The following is a 17,683-nucleotide window of genomic DNA, read 5'->3' as shown; positions in this document are numbered from 1 at the left end:
AGAGGCATTGTGGGACTAGGGTTGGCTGAAGCCTTTGGAAGGCCCTAAGATTAAAGAGAAACCTTTTCTATCATGTTCTTCTCCCATGTTTAACCCTGAGGAATATCTCCTGATGCTCTGTGCCTCATTCAGTAGAATTAGGCAGCCTACATATACACAAGACACAGAGATACAAAGGGAGGACATCTTCCCCCTCAACACTTTCACATAGAAATAGACATTTGTAGTAACGCACAAATGAAGGTACACAGTGGCACATAATCCTCCATTTCCAAATAGCATCATGTAATTTTACGATCACATAATGCAATCATGTACAGACTCGCACAGGCATGCATAAACACGGATACATGTTTACATATAAACAATCAAACATACATACAATCATGTAAACTCACATAAACATATAGCATGACACAGACCCAAAGTCACACAGAAAAAGACCTTTCCAATCACACAAACATACACAGTCTCACACAGACTCTCACACGCAGTCACATTCGCTCTCTTCCCTTTGCAGAGAGTTGATGTGTTACATTGGAGTCCGGACACGGACCTGGGTGTCTCTCCGCAGCTCGTCATTTACATTTCTCTAGATCTGTCAGCCTGTCTCCGCTCCCTGTCTCTCCCACTCTATCTCTGTCTTTCCCTCTCTGCGTTTCTCTCGGTGCCTTTCTTTTTGGATCTTCCTGCTGCTTTGTTTCTATATCTGCATCAGAATCTGTTTGTCCCCTTTATTTCCTAGTGGTTTCTTTTCTATCTTTCTGCCTGCTTCATATTCATTCTCCGTCTCTGCCTTTTTTCAATTCAATTCAACAAGTATATATCGAACACCTGCCCTGTGTTAACAGAGTCGGGCGTTGGGGGGGAGAATGTCTTCTCTTTCCCTCTTTCATCTTTTGTGGCCCCTCCATTGTCTTTTTCTCCCCTTTCTCTCTCTCTACCAAGTCTTTCATTTATCTGCCTCTCTTTCCTGGTGTCTCCGTCCAAGGGTCTCGGTATCTCTGCTTTTTTCTTTCACACTGCTTCTAGCTTCCGTCCAGGTCCTCTTGGCTACATGTTTGTGGAACCCCAACCCTGTGGTTTAGGCGCGGCAGAGTAACTGGGCCTCCGCTCAGAGCTGTTTCCCCGGGTAGAGGAGAGGCAAAGACCGAGGGGGAGGGCCAGTCCTCCGCCCCGCCCCCGCCCTCCCCACTCTCAGCTGCAGGGGTCGCTCCGCCTCCGGCCGCTTATAGCGGCTCCCACCGCGCGGCTGCTCACACAGCCCGCTCAGCCACCCCAGGAGGGTGGGAGGGAGTGAGAGAACCAGAAGGTGAAAGAGAGTGAGAGAGAGGAGAGCGGGACTGGGGCCGCTGCCAGGGCTGGGGCCGGAGCGGGGTCAGCACCATCCCAAGGCCAGAGAGCTGAGCCCTATGAAGAGTTCGCGTCAGGTTCGTGCCTCCCGAAGCGCAGAGCCCGGGGCGCCCGGCCTGCGGGGAGTAGCCCCCGCCCGGTGCAGGACGGAACCGTCAAGGGAATCGGGAACCCAGGAGTCCGAGATTCGTGAGAAACACACTGTTCGAGGAGCCAGTGACCCAGGCATCTGGGATCCGTGAGTGCCGAGTAGTCAGGGGAAATTGAGGACGCAGGGTCTCCAGGTCCGTGGGCACCGAGCCGTCGGGGGCTGCCTCAGTCCCAAGCCCCTTGGCAGCTGCTTTAGGGGACACTTTCGGGGTCAGAATCACTGCCGCTGGAACCCGCAGGGGCGAGAGGCCAGACGAAACCGTCGGGTGGGGGTAGCCCTAGCCAGGCTCTGATTCTGCCCCAGACTCTTTTGCTGACTCCAGGGCGAGAGGAGAAGCCAGGGTAGCTGCCGCCGCAACCATTGCGCCCAAGAGCGAGGAGGATCTCTTGGCCCTGGCCGCATCCCGCCTAAGCCGCCGCAAGCGGGTGGTGGGCGCGGCCGTCGGGGTGGCCATGGTGCTGCTGCTACTTGTGGCCATCCCGCTGCTCGTGCACAGCTCCCACGGACCCGCGCACTACGAGATGCTGGGCCGCTGCCGCATGGTTTGCGACCCTCACGGGCCCCGCGGCCCAGATCCCGACGGGTCACCCGCTTCTGCGCCTCCATTTCCCCCAGGAGCCAAAGGCGAGACCGGCCGGAGGGGCAAAGCTGGGCTACGGGGACCCCCTGGTCCACAGGGCCCGAGGGGTCCCCCAGGAGAGCCTGGCAGACAAGGTCCCCCCGGACCCCCAGGCCCAGGCCCCGGAGGCGCAGTTCCTGCTGCCTATTCTCCCCGGATCGCCTTCTACGCCGGGCTGCGTCGCCCTCATGAAGGCTACGAGGTGCTGCGCTTCGACGACGTGGTGACCAACGTAGGCAATGCGTACGAGGCGGCCAGTGGCAAGTTCACCTGTCCCATGCCGGGTGTATACTTCTTTGCCTACCACGTGCTGATGCGCGGCGGCGACGGCACCAGCATGTGGGCAGATCTGATGAAGAACGGGCAGGTGAGGGACCTGTCCCCAATCGACCACCCAATCTCTGACCTGTCCGCCCCACCCCTATTTCCACCACCCTAGCCTGAGCCCCTCGGGAGTGGCACTTCCAATGTCCCCACTTGAGACAGCTTCTCTCTTCCCTCATCCCCTTGATCCCCTACACATCCCCTACCACCACCACCCCCAACATACACACACACACACACACACACACACACACACACACACACACTTCAGAAGTCTTGGACTGTGTCCCAGGCAGAACAGAGGGGTCTCCAGCCCATTGAGTCTCCTTGACCGATTCGGTTCTTGTCTTTCCCGACTTTGGGCCGAGCCCTTTCCCCTCATACAGACTACTTCCACCTCCCCTACTCTTCTTCCGACCCCGAGACCCGGCATCCCTCGGGCAGTCCCAGCAGTCTCCATCACTTTACTATCTTTGCTTATTCAAAACGACCTGGGTTCCCTTCTACCGGCATCCCCTCTGAGTCTCTTCAATTACAGCTCCAAGCTCCTGACCCTGTTATCCCCTAGAGTTCCCGCCGACGTCCGTTGGCAGGCAGGCAGGCGGCGGTGTGCAGCTCGCACAGGATTCGGCTCTGATTTTAAAGAAAAGGGTTGTTTGTTTGTTTGTTTGTTTGTTTTCAAACGCAAACAACTTCACTCCACCATCTCACCCCTACCCCCATTCTTTTTCGCCTAAACCACAGCGAATAGCGGTCTGTTCCCTTTCTTAATTGGCACTTTAGAGTTTCCCAGAGGCAGCAGCCCAAGGAGGGATAGGAGTGCAGAGTCTAGGGGGTGAAAAGCAAACGAGATTCGGAGGAAGAATAACAGGAATGAAAGAGAGAAATTTACTGGGCAGCGCCCCGACCTTAAGAACCCACAGATTCGGGTGGCTGAGGTTCTGACTCCCTCGTCATCCCTCTGGTTCGAACGCTTCCGAATAGTCCCCAAACACACCTGCACCTGTTGGAACTCGCCCAGATCCGATCGAACCCTGGTATTACGTGGTTCACACAAAGGGGGTGAGTCCAAAAGGGCGAAGGAGGTGTGGGAAGGAAGTCCAAAGAGGAGCCCCGTGGCCAGTACCCGTAGCTGCTGCCTTTGGCTTGGGGAGCTTAAGTTCCTTTTGCCCAGAACACCACGGGGGACAACGGTCAAGGACTAGGAAGGTGCGGCGCTAGGGAATTACTGCTAAGGGAGTCCTGAGCTAGAGAGGGTAGCTGAGCTCTGCGCGGCGGCTGTAGAAGCAAGTCGCTAAGCTCTCTATGCTAAGCTTGCTCGGTAGCACTCTGGATAGCAGAGAATTTCAATGTGTGCCTTTTGAAACGCAGGGCCAAGTGAAGGGAGTTTGTGGATCTGAAGGCAGTCGAGCAGTCGTGCCCCGGCTGGTGACCCCAGGCTATGCCGGATGGCTCCTGGGTTTGGAGTCCCCATATCTGCTTTGCCTATTCCTGCCTTCTTGTCTCTGTCCACGTATACTACTGTCCCGCTGTCTTCATAGTCAGTTCTGTGTGGCTGTGCGTTTTCCTGTCTCAGTGTCTGTTTGTCCGTGGTCTGTTCTGGTGCCCGTGTATTTTTCAGTCCATTCACATCGATTGGCTACTGTTTCTTTGGGTCTCCCTCTTCCCCTGGGCTTCCAGCCGCTGACAACCGAGGAAAAGTGTGTGTGTGTGTGTGTGTGTGTGTGTGTGTGTACCAAGACTGGGGCGGTGCCCATTCTGTATTCTGGGCGGATGGCTCCCAGGCTGCGGCCCTGGGGACGGTAAATAGTGATTAGAATAATGATGAATAATTAATGCGTTAATAACCAGCCCCTGCGGGACTGGAAAAGAAATGTTGGGCGGGGGTGTGGGAAGGGGGAGGAGTGGTTGACAATCAGACGCTTGAGGTGCGACGGCAGCCAGGGAAAAGAGAGAGGAAAGGGCGCTCCGGGGAGTATCTCACTAGGCTTTTAACCCTAACGGTCGACTTTAAAATTTCGCGAGATCAGTCAGGTGAAATATATGCTTTCCTGTTTGGTCCAAGCGGAGAAAGTGCTGGTTAGACACCTGAAGCCTGAACTTCTAGCTCCCTAGGCCCTCAGCTCAGTCCGTTCAAGAAAAGGAGCCTTGACCTGGATTGCGGGGCGGGGAGCCAGTCAACCCAAAGAGATACTGCAGTGCCTCAGGGACTTACGGTGTTCTGGGCTGTGTCAGGCTTCCCTTCCTCTCTGCCCCCCCCCCCCCTTGGTTAGCTTTGGGGAATAGCAAGAGGAAAGAGACGGGACCTGGGCCTGAGTCTCCAGGAGGAAACTGAGACCTCCTCAGATTGCCAACCCATCAGTCAGAAAACGGGGAGGGGCGGGGGGGGGGGAAGTGGGCCAAGTGCCAGGAGCCCGGACTTCTGAGGTTGTCCTCGACATCGGTCCCCTTACCCCAGGTCCGGGCCAGTGCCATCGCCCAGGATGCGGACCAGAACTACGACTACGCCAGCAACAGCGTCATCCTGCACCTGGACGTGGGGGACGAGGTATTCATCAAGCTGGATGGCGGCAAGGTGCACGGCGGAAATACCAACAAGTACAGCACCTTCTCTGGCTTCATCATCTACCCGGACTGAGCCCTCTCCCGACCCCGCCCTCATTGAACCATCAGGGCTGAGCCCTATCCTCAGCCGTTCCATGCCCACATCTTATTCCTTTCGCTTAATTAGACTACCAGGTCACAGTCCCTGCTTCTCCCCCCCCCCCAACTCCAGACATAAACCAGCAGACTGAAAGCTTCTAGGGGGACCAGCTAAGCCTTGGGGTGGCAGAGCGGCATAATTTGGGGAGTAATCCTTGTGGAATAGAGGAGGACTGGAGCATTGCAACGCAAAGGTAGGCTCTAGGACCGGTGGTGTTAGGTGAGGCACAAATAAAGGTCCTGGAGATGGTTTGGCCCTAGGTTGGGAGGGAGGGCAAGGGTTCAATCTGATTTTCCCCAAAGAAAGGAAGGATGGGCATAGAGGTAGGCAACCAATTGCACGAGATGGTGAGATACAGCTAGTATAAACACTGGCTACTGGACACCAGCATCTGGGGGCAGGAAAGGGAATCCAGAGCAGATGATCTGGACTCCATGAAGTGTTCCAAAGATCTGGCTAACCCCTGATCTGGGATGCTGGTCTTCTCCCCCCTCTCTACCCAATCCCCCATCTCCAGAAGGTAGAGGCTGGAGATAGCTGTTCTTCAGTCCTTATGCAATGGAATCCAGCCTTGGTCCGTGAACTGAAGGAGCAGGAAATGATTTTCTGGCATTTTAAACCCAAATTGTGCAGCCCCATCCCTACCATATCCCCCAGTTGGACCGAGCCCTAGTTCTCTCTTCTAATAAAATAAGGTTTGGGACATGCATAGCCGAGTGTGACTTGGGCTGAGAAGGAACAGTGAAAAGAAAGCTAGAGTTGTTCAGGACTCCAGACACCCTTAATATACCCCAAGTCCCAATCACTTTAGGGAAATGGGCACAAAGTTATGGGGCGAAAAAGGATGGAACCTCAGGGGAAACACTGAGTCCAGGAAAAACCTAGGCTCCAACACAGGGGTAAGTCCTGGCTTCTAGTGGGTGGGGTGTCAGCTAAGCTCTATCAATGGCTTATGTTGGTGAGATTGATAGGCAGAGAGTTTGACTTGGGAGTGAGCACAATGTGATGTCCAGTTCTTCCTCCAGAATAGGAGTTCTTAACCTGGGGTCCGTGGGCTCCCAAAGGATCCACGAACTTGGATGGGCAAAAAATGACATTTCAATTGAAACATAATTGGTTTCCTTTGTAATTTTATGTATTTTATACATCTTAAAAGCATTATTCCAAAAAAGGCATCTGTAGGCTTTACTGCCAGACTGCCAAAAGGATCAATGACTTGAAGAAAGGTTAAGAACCCTTGCTATAGGCTGGTGCCTCTACTTACCCATCTAATACTGAAGGAAAAGTAAAGGAGGGATGACAGTGGGGTGAATGGGGTTTAGGGAGAGGGAGGTTGCCCCTAGGAAGCACCCTATTGACATCTAGAAGGGTAGATAATTTAAACAGTACCAGATGGAGAGCAGAGACCTGCAACTGGATAGCCTGGGGGGGGGGGGACCATGAGGAGAGGAGAGAAAAGTCCTGAGAAATAAGTACAAAGGTCTTATGAGAAGGTTGGTAGTGCCACCTCATGGACAATTGACACAGTAGCAGCCTAAAGCTGCCTTTACAGCTTTATGTAAGAGGTAAGGTGTTCCAAACTCAAACTATTCTTCTCTCTGCCCTGAAAAGAAAAAAGGACACAAGTATGGTCATAAAATTTATTGAAAGATTAAAAAAAATAAGGTCCATGTATAATAAATAAGGGGAGGTTTGGAACAGTCCTAGGGAGCTGGAGAAGAAATTGGAACAAAGTCCTAGAAAGAGAAGAGATTCAGTTAGTTTGGCTCCTCCTAAACTCAGGGCCACCCCCCTCCCCCCAGGCCATCACTTCTCCCCCCAGGTCTTTACTGTTAGGCAAGTCCACAGCCCCTCTGAACCCCGCCTCCTGCCCCCTCCCCCTTCCATTGCCAAGTGAGGTTTACCATGGCCTCCTGCCTTTCCAGCCATGTGGCCACAGGATTCTTACAGATCCTCTGGGGGCCAGGAATGCCTCGGCCTGTATAGAAGGCACACTCGTCATCCAGGCAGCTTTCATAGAGGAGTCTAATGGCTTCCAGCCATGCATTTAGTTGCTGGCATAGGGATAGGACAGCAGGACCTGGGGGGAGGGGGTTGAATGAAATAATCACGGAGAGAAGTCAGCAGAGAGCTTTTTGACTATTTAAACTGATGGCAAAGTTAATCACACAAGCAAGATAGCACAGGTTCTAGCATAAGATTTTCCCCTTATGAAGAGTGGACAAGGCCAAGTCAAGAGAGAAGGAAAGGTAGGGAAATTCACCCCAGGGCACCCTCTAATTCAAGGGAGGGACTCCTCCCCTCAGTATCCTGGCAATTCGCCCCAGGGCACCCTCTTATTCAAGGGAAGGACTCCTCCCCATGGTATCCCGGGGAGTGCCTTTGCCTGCCCAGCCCCCTTATATCTGGTTCCTTACCTATAATGCCCATGGGACTCCTTAGGGAGTCAAGGGAGTGAAGGGGAATGCTGCCACAGTGGGGACATTGAAAAGAGGTCAGGTTGGTGGAAGCTGTGGTACACACACCCAGGTTGGGTTGTGGTATGAGTTCTTGAACGTCCCAACCCCCAACATCAGGGGGCTGCTTAGGTCCTTGGAGGTTGAGAAGCACAGAACCTTGGTCTGAGGGTTCCCCGGTACAAGGAATCATAGCCAACTGGGGCTCAATCATTTTAAGATGAGATATGCTGCTCTGCTGACTGTCCTTTGCCTTAGCCAGCCCTTCTACCTCCTGTTGTAGCAGCTGCTTCAGGATATTGATGCGCTGTAAATAAGACATATGTGCAGTCATGAGACCACTCCTGGTCTCCTGGAGGATGGGGCTGCTACCCTAACATCCCTGGGACCCACCTCGTGTCTGCTCAGCTCCAGGGACATCTTGTTCCATGAAGTTGCTACCCCAACATCACTGGGGCCCACCTTGTGTCTGCTCAGCTCCAGGGACATCTTGTTCGATGAAGTTGCTACCCCAACATCCCTGGGGCCCACCTCATGTCTGCTCAGCTCCAGCGACATCCTGTTGAGAGGAGTTATGGGGATGGGGGAAAGTTTCTCAGGCTCCTCCTCCAGATCTGCCCAGCTCTCTTCATACAACTGCTTGACAACACTCTGCTCCTGGGGGAAAAGTACAATTGGGAAGCTGAGCTGATATGGAAAGAGGCAATTAAGATCCTTTCAACACCCAAAACTCACTAGGAAAATGCCAGGGTCCTCTGCCCAAAGGGACCAAAGAGGAAGGGAGTGCATTTCTCTAACTCAAAAAGCTTTCTTAGGTAGCTCTCCTTGAGATCCTATTTGTCCCCCAGGACTGTGTTCAATAGGAAAAGGCAATATGGTTTAGGGGACAGGGGACAAAATAAGATCCTAGAAATTTGCTTCTCATGAGGAAGAGCATCAGAAGGTACTTTAAACCAGAAATCTGGTAAGGAGTACAGGAGGGGTATCTTTGGAGTAAGCTCAGGGAGCCAAATAGAGGCTGGACCTTATGTTAGTAACAACAGCCATCCACTGTAGTCTACTGCTACTCACCAGGGCAAAAGCAGGCTGCTCCAGACAAAACTGTAGAGACAGGCCTATCACACATGACCAAGGGGATGTCAACACACTGACCCACGAACTCTTGGCAGGAGGAAGATTTAGAACAAAGGCAGAAGGGATGCCAAACCACCCCAACGGCCACTGCCCTCGTTCTCCCTGCTTCCAGATCTCCATTCTTTCTGGCAGTACTTATACCTGCTTCCTGACCCTCTTACCTTCTGAACTCTGGGAGTTGGAACCCGGGTGGCCTGAGGCGTCTTGGAGAAGACAGTCAAATGGCGTACCACAGAGTAGGAGGTCTGTGGAGAAATCAGAGGATGGCTAGAACTTAGGGGGGGACAACTCACACTCAGATGACTTCTTTCCTTAACCCCTGACCCCACATATGTACAAACCAGAGCTGGTGGATGGGTGACAGGTACACGATTGGCCAGTCCGAATGGTGAGGCATGGCCTACCTGGCCAGGAGTGAGCTTAATAAGAGGGGAAGAGGTCCAAGGGAAACCAGAGCTATCCTAGGGGGGAAGAAGACGAAGAAAAGTGGGACAGAAAACACCAATTTACCTTGCTGATACCTTAGATTACTTTGAAGGGAGACAGGTAAATATAAATGAATGTCCTCTACTTAACCATCAGAAGCTTGAAGGTTGGGGCAGAGAGAGTCAGTTTCATTTTAGGAAGGCCCAGACCTGTTCTGTTTCAGACCTAGGCCTCTGGACCATTCTCGATGTACTGATAATTCCCTACCCAACCTGCTCTTCTTCTCAGTGCTCCCTGCTAGTGGGGAAGTCTCCCCAAAGCTGGCACTTTCTATCTCCCCCACTCCCAAATATCCTTGATCTCCACTCTCTAAGGGTCTCTCTGGATTCCCCATCTCACCTTGGGAAGAGAGGCTTCACGTTTTCCTTTCAGCAGTACCTGCTGAGTGAGGCTGTGGGTTTCTCGTCTAATTTGGGAACTGTTCAGCATTGTGGAGTGGGCAGGGATGGTCTGCTCTCCTGGGGATTGGTGAGCTATGTAAAGAATGACACTCATTCAAACATTTATTATATGCAATGTACTGTGCTAGTTACCATAAATGTAAAAGCAAATAAAACAAAGAAAGGTTAGACTATGCACACAAATGAGAATGAGAAGTCTAACAGAGGGACACAAAGTGCTATGAGGTCAGATAAAAGGAGAAATCATTGCTGACTAGGGACTGAGAATCAGGGAAGGCTTCATAGGGTTGATCCTATCTGAGCTGAATCTGAAAGGATAAGAGACATTAGCGGAGGCCATTCAGGCATAGGAAACAGCATGATCAGAAGATGGACTGATTCAACAAATATTTATTGAGCACCAACAATGGACTCATTCCTGTGAGCTGAAAATGTCATTTAACCAGAACTTCTTGAAGTTCTTCTTGAGAACAGGGACTATTTTTCATTTTGTCTTTGAATCCCCTCCCTGAGGTTATTTCCTCCCTACCCTGGGGGGCTAGCATAACACTTTGTACCTAGCAAATGCTTAATAAATGTTAATTGGATTAGAACTGGTATTGAATGCGTACAGTGTTAAGGCTATGAGGCAGCTAGGTGGTAAAGTGGATAGTATACCAGGCCTGGAGTCAGAAAGGCTCATCCTCTAGTGTTCAAATCTGGCCTCGGGCACTTACTAGCTATGTGATCCTGAGTCACATAACTCTGTTTGCCTCAGTTTCCTCATTTGCAAAATGAACTGGAGAAGGAAATGGTAAACCACTCCAGTATCTTTGCCAAGAAATCCCTAAAATGGGGTCAGGAAGAATAGGACATGACTGAACAGAAACTTGTTAAGACTATAAGACTAAGAGGGGGCAGCTAGGTGGCTCAGTGGATAAAGCGCCAGCCCAGGATTCAGGAGGACCTGAGTTCAAATCCGGCCTCAGACACTTAATACTTACTAGCTGTGTGACCCTGGGCAAGTCACTTAACCCTCATTGCCCCACAAAAAAAGAAAAAAAAAAAGACTATATACTAGAGTCAGTATAGGCAAATTTTCAGAAGCAGCTTCCTAAATTGGGGACACTTATTTTCCTGAGGGGTGGGGCACCCACTTGGTGGGGTAGGAAACTTTCAGATGGCACACATGAAAAGCTACACTTGGCAGCAGAAAGAATATTTGCTAGAAAGAGGCATGCATCCCCACCATCATGTACTATCTAGTTTATAACTCCTGGCTTCAAGCTTTGATAATTCCACTTGACCCCTGTAATTAGGTCTCTCATTTCCACCTCACCTGGTAGCCTTGTTCTTGCCCGAGGCTGTCCTGAATCGCTGCTCATGTGGGTCCTGAGGTTAGAGAGAATAGCAGTGAATTACTGCCCTACTGATCACTCAGGACTATCCCCCTGTGAAGTACAACTATTTTTTTTTAATTTTTATGTTTTTGGTGAGGCAATTGGGGTTAAGTGACTTGCCTGGGGTCACACAGCTAGTAAGTGTTAAGTGTCTGAGGCTGGATTTGAACTCAGGTACTCCTGAATTCAGGGCCAGTGCTTTATCCACTGCACCATCTAGCTGCCCCTGAAGTACAACTATTAATAGCACCTTGGGGCCATTCAGAATAGTGGGAATTTCTGGAGACACATCAGTCAGACCCAGGTATGATCCTTCATTACTACTGACCTCTACTCTGGAAGGTCAGGAAGGGTCTGAGGAAGCTGACACTATGGTAGAAGCTCTGCTATACTACTGGGCTTTTAATTCCCCTCCCTCCCCCAAGGCATTATTATTATTATTATTATTATTATTATTATTATTATTATTGGCAGGTCCATGGTCATGAAGGAATATGTAGGGTCATTCCTTTTCAGTGAGGTACAATACTATCCCATCGTGCCCCTGCACCTATAATGGAACAAGCCCCTCTGACCCCAGGCCCACTCCTTACTGGCTGATGACATTTCTTTCTGTTGACTCTTGACTGCTACAGAAGAATGAAGATCTGGCATGATGTCCTGGGGTCTGGACCTAAAGAAGAACAGGAAGGAGTATCCTAGGGTGCAATCCACCATCTGCCTCTAAGTCTCATCTCAAACTCCATTCCACCTCTTCACACCCATTCCTTTCAGTACAACATTTGCAAAGTCTTTACTCTGTGCAAAGTGCTGAGGATACAAAGAAAAAGTGAAAACAGGCCTTGACCTCAAGGGTGGGTTTGGCAGCAAGCAAGAGAGGAAGATGGAAGAAGTAAATATAGGCCTTCAGGCTTTTAAAAGACACCCATGAGGAAGAAGGGCATGCTATGCAAAGGATACACTGTGGGTCCAGTGCTCTTTACCACCATCCCCTCTCCCCAAGGAGATGACCTGCATCTCCTTGAGACCTTGCTGTCACCCACGACTAAAGAGACATGGATGACCTTCCTTCAATCCTACTTACTACCTCTTCCATCCCCAGGTTTTAGCACAGTCCTTCGAACATAGAAAGTGTTTAATACATGCTGAATGGAACCAAGTTTTATTATTGAGTGCTTATTAAAACTCTAGAGAAGAAATTCTTAACTTGGGATCTATGGACTACTGACAGGCCCATGGAAAGATTTCAGGGGGCCCCGTGAACTCGGATGGGGGAAAAATGACATTTTTATTTCAATAGAACTTGTTTCTTTTGAAATCTTATGTATTTTATCTTACATATTTTAAGTCATTATTGTAAGAAAGGATCACCAGAACTTCACTAGTCTGCCAAAGGCAAATGACACAGAAAAAGTACAAGAGCTTCTGCTCTAGAGCCTGGGCCACTAGAACTGTGGGAATTCCTTGAGTTTACAGATGTTGGGGAATCTACTGTCTGGCCCACAGGCTCTGACTGTTTCTGCCATGAAAATATAGAAAACTAGATAGAATCTATTATGTCTGTAGACATAGGGCTTCCTAGCCTGGGAACAGAACCAACAGACCTTTTTTCTACCCCTATATCCCTTATTCCCTCCACTCACCTGTATCCCACAGGAGGCACCTTTTTGTTTTGGGTTTCCTCGGATCAGCACTCTTTGGGCCAGGCCAGACGGGCAGCTCTGACCACTGCTAGTCACCTCCACCCTTGACAACATGGTGGCCAAATCTCCAAGGTCCACTGAAGGAAGAAAGGTGATTGAAAGGGGTGACGATGGGTAGGTGTGGGGGAGAAAGTGCCCTGCCTCTAGGCGGTCCTAGTCCCACACTACCATCATGGGGATGCCCAAGAACAAAGCTCAAAGGAACCTCCAGGGACTTAGGCTTGCCCCTCTCCCGGCCAACCTCGCTGTAGCCAGTTCTTTTCTGTCTAAATAGCTAAGAGAGCAGTGTTTCTAGACCTCAAAGCAGTACCTGGCCTAGGCGGAGGATCAACCTTCACATTCTGCCGCACAGAGCCAGGGCTGATTTCCTCCAGAGGGGCCCTGGGTCGGAGGTTTCCCTTCATGCCCATAGCCTGCTGTTTCAATTTGTGCCTGGGGCCGACTAGGTCTCTCGGGGGAAGCTGGGCACCAAACACCTTTTGCATCTTCCTCTGGGGGCAAAGAGAGAACAGAAATTTGGGATTCAGGGTGAGCGCTGGGAAGTTATAACCTCTATGCATCTTCATTCCTCCCCACCCGCCCAGGAGCCCAGCCGGCCTCATGCTCACCTTTGGATCCCGATTCTCCTGGCCGGAGGCTTGGGACCCCCCATCGGAAAGAAGCAGGCATTTCCGGGCCAACACGGGAATCCTGCTCGGGGTGGAAAAGGCAGTTTGCAGGGGGGTGTCCATCAAGCTCCCACTGGTAGTCATCGTGACAACTCCTGGGGTAGGGAAGGACCAAGGTCACGGCCTTCTTCTCCCCCTCGCCACCTCCACTATCTACAAGCCAAGAACCGGGCCACTTCCCAAGCCTGCACTGAAGCCACGCTCTCAGCCTCTTCCAGCCCAGCGGCTAACTAGGGCAATCACTTCTTCTTCAGTTTGTAAAATACTCATTCAAAGCTTCTGATTGGCCCGTCCGCTCCCTCGTACGGAGCGTGGACTGGAACCCTGGCGTCCAATCCGCAGAAAGTAGACCGGGCCAGGCTGGTGGGCGTGGAAAGAGGCGGAGCTCTTGTCCCTGCTCCCCCTCCCCTTTTCCTCTTTCCCCTGCCCTCCCCACCCGGAAAGGATGGGCGGTTTCCAAAGTGGCTGCATGCCGACGGTTTATCCTCTGGCCCGGAGCCTGGGGTGGCGGGAGGGGAGGAGAAGGAGCTTCCTGGGATGGGAGTCGCAGTGGGAAGAAGGCGGTAGGGGTAAGTCCCTCGAGATTCCAAGGCCGGGAGGGGATGGGGGGGAGGAGGGGGATATTGACAGGTTCGACCTAGACCTGACCGCGTGACAACAGGCTTCGTTGACGTCATCCCTGGAGCCATTTTGAAACGTCCTCGGTGGACTTCTGGGCTGGGGGGTGCAGGAAAGGGAACGGGTGAACGAGAGACCCCGAAAGATCACGGGTGTGTACTAATCAGTCACTCCCTTGCTCAGAAGCCTTCTATGGCTCCCCATTGCTTACTGAATAAAGTCCACATTGTATCTGCCTTTATTGAGGAACTTCATGATTTGGTGGAAGTCTTTCTAAATACCTGGACTGACTTTGACCCGTGCGTGCTTTTATTCAAGCTTTCTAAGGGAGCTCTCTAAACCTCAGTTTCCTCAACTGTAACTATCATTTTGTACCATCTCATGGGGTTTTAGGTAGATGGATATGAGTCTTTCTCATGGATGGAGATGTTGTTATTCCAACATGTATTTTTCTTACACTAGTTTCCCATTAAAATCCTACTTTATCCTACTTGTCTCAAATTCTTCCTTGATGAAGCCTTTTCTGAGGTTCCCAGCTGCAACTTGTACTGCAGCTTGTTCAGACCTCTCTTATACTCTTATCATCAAATATTATTTCTAATTAGAGTTGTAGCGATTGTGTTTGCAATACTGTTTTGTTTTGTTTTGAACATGTCTGTGAGGACCGGAAAGCCCCACAGATTTCCACAGAGAGAAAACAATTTGTGACTGTCCTAATCCTGTCTAGGACGGAGAAAGCACAAGATGGTTGTTCTATCCCAAGAACAATGGAGTCTAACTCTTTTGTGACCCTATTTGGGGTTTTCTAGCAAAGATACGGAAGTAGTTTGCCATTTTTCTCCAGCTCATTTTACAGATGAGGAAACTGAGGCAAACAGGGTTAAGTGACTTGCTCAGGGGTCACACAGCTAGTAAATGTCTGAGGTCAGATTTGAATTCAGGTCTTCCTGATTCCAGGTCCAGTACTCTTATCCACTGTACTTATCCAGCTGTCCTAGCATTCTGGATAGAATGATACTAACATTCATGGTATTTAATACAAATGGCTATCTCTGTCCCTGTTTTATCTCCACTACTAAACCATAACTCTTAGGAAGATAAGAGTCATATTCTTTTGTAAAATTGGCCAACATGTCACCCAACAGTGCTGATCATATAATATGCACTCAGGTGTTTGTTGAATGAATAAATGAATGATGGTTCCATTGAGGGTAGCTGGTTGAGCCTGCTGTCTGTCTGAAAAAACCTGGGACAAGTTTGGAGCTTCACAGCATGAGGGAGGAAAAGGTTGGGAAAGGGTTGAGAATTGAGAGGAAAAGGACAGCTGAGGGAGGTCTATATTGTCAGTTTGGCAGGGGGACAGGATCTTCCTTGGAGAACCAATCAACATTTATTAAGTGCCTACCAAGGGCACTGGGATTCAGAGACAGGCAAAAGAACTATCTCTGTCCTCAAGGAGCTTACAATCTAGTGTGTGTGGGTGTGTGGGTGGGGGGAAGACAACACATCAAAAGAAGCTGAAAAGGGGGACAGGGTACAGGGATGATGAGGTGGTTGCACTGGGCTCCCTTCTGAGGATCTGGGGGAATCTGTCTAATGTGCCATCCCTGCAAAGGGCAGAGGTCTCCTAGAAGCTAGACCCCGCCCTGATCCTGGTGAAGTTAATTCACTCATCTTTGGGGTTTTGGGGGGAGTTGGTGGGGCAATGAGGGTTAAGTGACTAGCCCAGGGTCACACAGCTAGTGTCAAGTGCCTTTTCTCAAGAGTTGGGTCATTCTTTGGGTCTATTGAAAGTAGCTGAAGAAGATTGATTAGATTTTCCTACTCATGTTATTTTTTTTGCATTTATTGGTAATTTCCCTCTAATCAAGTGATTTTAAATAAACTAGCCACTACAAGGAGATAAAGACACAGGCCACATTTGTAAAACGTATAGATCTTAAAGGTTTATTGAAAGATGTTCTTTGTAGCCAGGGGAGGCCTCAGGACCAGTGGGAATGACATCCTTCTCTGGTCTGTCTCCAAAGTAGCTCTCTACCAGGTATCCCAAGACTTTGGGGACCAACCATTCCAGATCAGTGGTGGGAGAAAAGAACTGGGAGAAGGGAACTAGCTCCCCAAGGTGCTAGTTGGAAAAGGGTGGGTGATAACCCTCAGGGGTCTCTGAGAAGTTTGCAGGATGGCTTTCCACTGGCTTTCTGGAGTAGCAGAATTCTGCTCTCAAATCAACTGGTGGGAGGTGGGGCGGTAAGAGTAGGTAGCAAAACCTCTCCCAAAACAATTCATAGGTTTTTTTTCCATATTATACAAAAAGGGTCCCATTTTTGTTCATATAAGATATGGTTCCATTTTTTCTGGTTCCCAGGTATCCTGTGTCAGTGATTGGCTAAATAAGATGGTGAGAATGGGATGTGGATTTTGTAGCACTAGGGTGATGCAAAAAATTATTTCATGGGCTGAGATGAGCATTTGTACAATTTAGGAAAAGGGGAGAGATCTTGCCAACAAACACAATGGTGCGATTTTGTAGGTAAGTAGAAAAAAAAGTAGAGACAGTTTTCTCACTACACAAATCCAACTTCACTAAAGAATTCTGAAAGAAATCCGCATTCCCCAAAACACCTACATTAACTTTGCTGTATAGTACTGTGCTCTCTTTCTACTCCTGCTCCTAGGCAGCCTCCCCCCATCTCCCCCCCAAAAAAAAACTAAAAAAATCCATGCAAAAGCTGAACTGACATGGTAAACATTGCCTCACCATCTTGAGACCTCCTGCCCCACTCCACCTACCTGCCCGGTATCTGCCTCGCCCGTGTACCTGGATGTGGTTGTCCTCTCCTGTCTTTCTCCATGTCCCAGTGTTCCTCCTCCTGTTCTCCCTTCTCTGTCCACAAGGTTGCTTCCATCTTTCCACTTCCATCCTTCCCTCCTTTCCCCAAGTCCACAGGAAAATTCGCAATATGCCAAAATCATTTTATGTAGAGGTTTGCAGAAAGTCCCCTTAAAGGGAGAAGCGTCTGTATGCTAAGGAAATTTTCTTGCGGCTAAGTAACCTGACCCACTGCTTTGGGAAATGGCCGTGGGATTTGCTTCTGAGGAAGGACAATAGAACCTTTGCTTTACTGAGTACAGTTTTTTCTCTGGAGTCTAGATATGAATGATTCAACTAGATTGGGGCCGGGACAGGAGGCTCTTTCACAAGTCTTCTAATGTTAAGGAGGAAGTAGCCTCAGTTTACCAGTGCCCGACCTGTGTATGTCTTTGTTCTCTAGCAAGCTGTGTTGACCTGTTTACATTTGCAGAGGATCATGGGCATTTACAGTTGTGAAAACCCACAATAGGAAACACACCAATGATGAGAGTATAGCCCTGCTACGACTAGACTCAGGGCAGCTAGGTGGCACAGTGGAAAAAGCACTGGTTTTGGATTCAGGAGGACCTGAATTCAAATCCGACTTCAGACACTTGACACTTACTAGCTGTGTGACCTTGGGCAAGTCACGTAACCCTCATTGCCCTGCCTTCCCCCTGGCCCCCCCCCCCAAAGACTAGACTTGAAGGTCCTGCAGCAATTGACCTTTTGTCACCCCTGGCCCAGGGTGCTTTTGTGGCTTTCCCCTCCCCCACCCTGTGGTGGTCTAACCTCATTAAAGGCTAGCCCTATGGCCCTAGAGAGGATTATCTAGC

The 17,683-nt window shown here is 50.0% G+C and overlaps 2 protein-coding genes across 4 annotated transcripts; one reads left to right on the top strand and one right to left on the bottom strand.

Annotated features, from left to right (window-relative positions):
• Positions 1–1,253: 1,253 nt before the first annotated feature.
• C1QL4 (complement C1q like 4) lies at positions 1,254–6,165 on the top strand. The gene is made up of 2 exons (XM_043969422.1): positions 1,254–2,490; positions 4,906–6,165. Exons 1-2 carry the CDS (start codon positions 1,957–1,959, stop codon positions 5,083–5,085), a joined length of 714 nt encoding a protein of 237 aa, XP_043825357.1. The 5' UTR covers positions 1,254–1,956; the 3' UTR covers positions 5,086–6,165.
• Positions 6,166–6,777: 612 nt separating this feature from the next.
• LOC122727648 (trophinin associated protein) lies at positions 6,778–13,619 on the bottom strand. Of its 3 annotated transcripts, XM_043965318.1 has the most exons (12): positions 13,319–13,619; positions 13,021–13,201; positions 12,651–12,787; positions 11,601–11,680; positions 10,947–10,999; positions 9,567–9,700; positions 9,083–9,202; positions 8,903–8,986; positions 8,001–8,264; positions 7,569–7,914; positions 7,056–7,231; positions 6,778–6,887 (listed from the first exon to the last, which is right to left on the bottom strand). In XM_043965318.1, exons 1-12 carry the CDS (start codon positions 13,460–13,462, stop codon positions 6,855–6,857), a joined length of 1,752 nt encoding a protein of 583 aa, XP_043821253.1. In that variant the 5' UTR covers positions 13,463–13,619; the 3' UTR covers positions 6,778–6,854. The 3 variants fall into 3 exon arrangements, with proteins under 3 accessions (XP_043821253.1, XP_043821252.1, XP_043821254.1); XM_043965317.1 differs by having other exon boundaries at positions 8,903–9,202; XM_043965319.1 differs by lacking the exon at positions 13,021–13,201 and having other exon boundaries at positions 8,903–9,202.
• Positions 13,620–17,683: the final 4,064 nt, after the last annotated feature.

The sequence above is a fragment of the Dromiciops gliroides genome, chromosome 5 (assembly GCF_019393635.1).
Source record: "Dromiciops gliroides isolate mDroGli1 chromosome 5, mDroGli1.pri, whole genome shotgun sequence".
In the NCBI taxonomy this organism is placed as follows: domain Eukaryota; kingdom Metazoa; phylum Chordata; class Mammalia; order Microbiotheria; family Microbiotheriidae; genus Dromiciops; species Dromiciops gliroides.
This window is presented reverse-complemented; position numbering and strand designations above follow the sequence as displayed.

Bases quoted from the DNA above. Each gene is read 5' to 3' on its own strand.
- C1QL4 (XM_043969422.1), top strand. From the start codon at position 1,957: ATGGTGCTGCTGCTACTTGTGGCCATCCCGCTGCTCGTGCACAGCTCC. The intron at 2,491-4,905 runs GTGAGGGACCTG...CCCTTACCCCAG, and splicing joins ATCTGATGAAGAACGGGCAG to GTCCGGGCCAGTGCCATCGC.
- LOC122727648 (XM_043965317.1), bottom strand. From the start codon at position 13,462: ATGACTACCAGTGGGAGCTTGATGGACACCCCCCTGCAAACTGCCTTT. The intron at 9,203-9,566 runs GTGAGATGGGGA...CTTCCCCCCTAG, and splicing joins GTGAAGCCTCTCTTCCCAAG to GATAGCTCTGGTTTCCCTTG. The intron at 6,888-7,055 runs GTAAACCTCACT...TTCTCTTTCTAG, and splicing joins TGGAAAGGCAGGAGGCCATG to GACTTTGTTCCAATTTCTTC.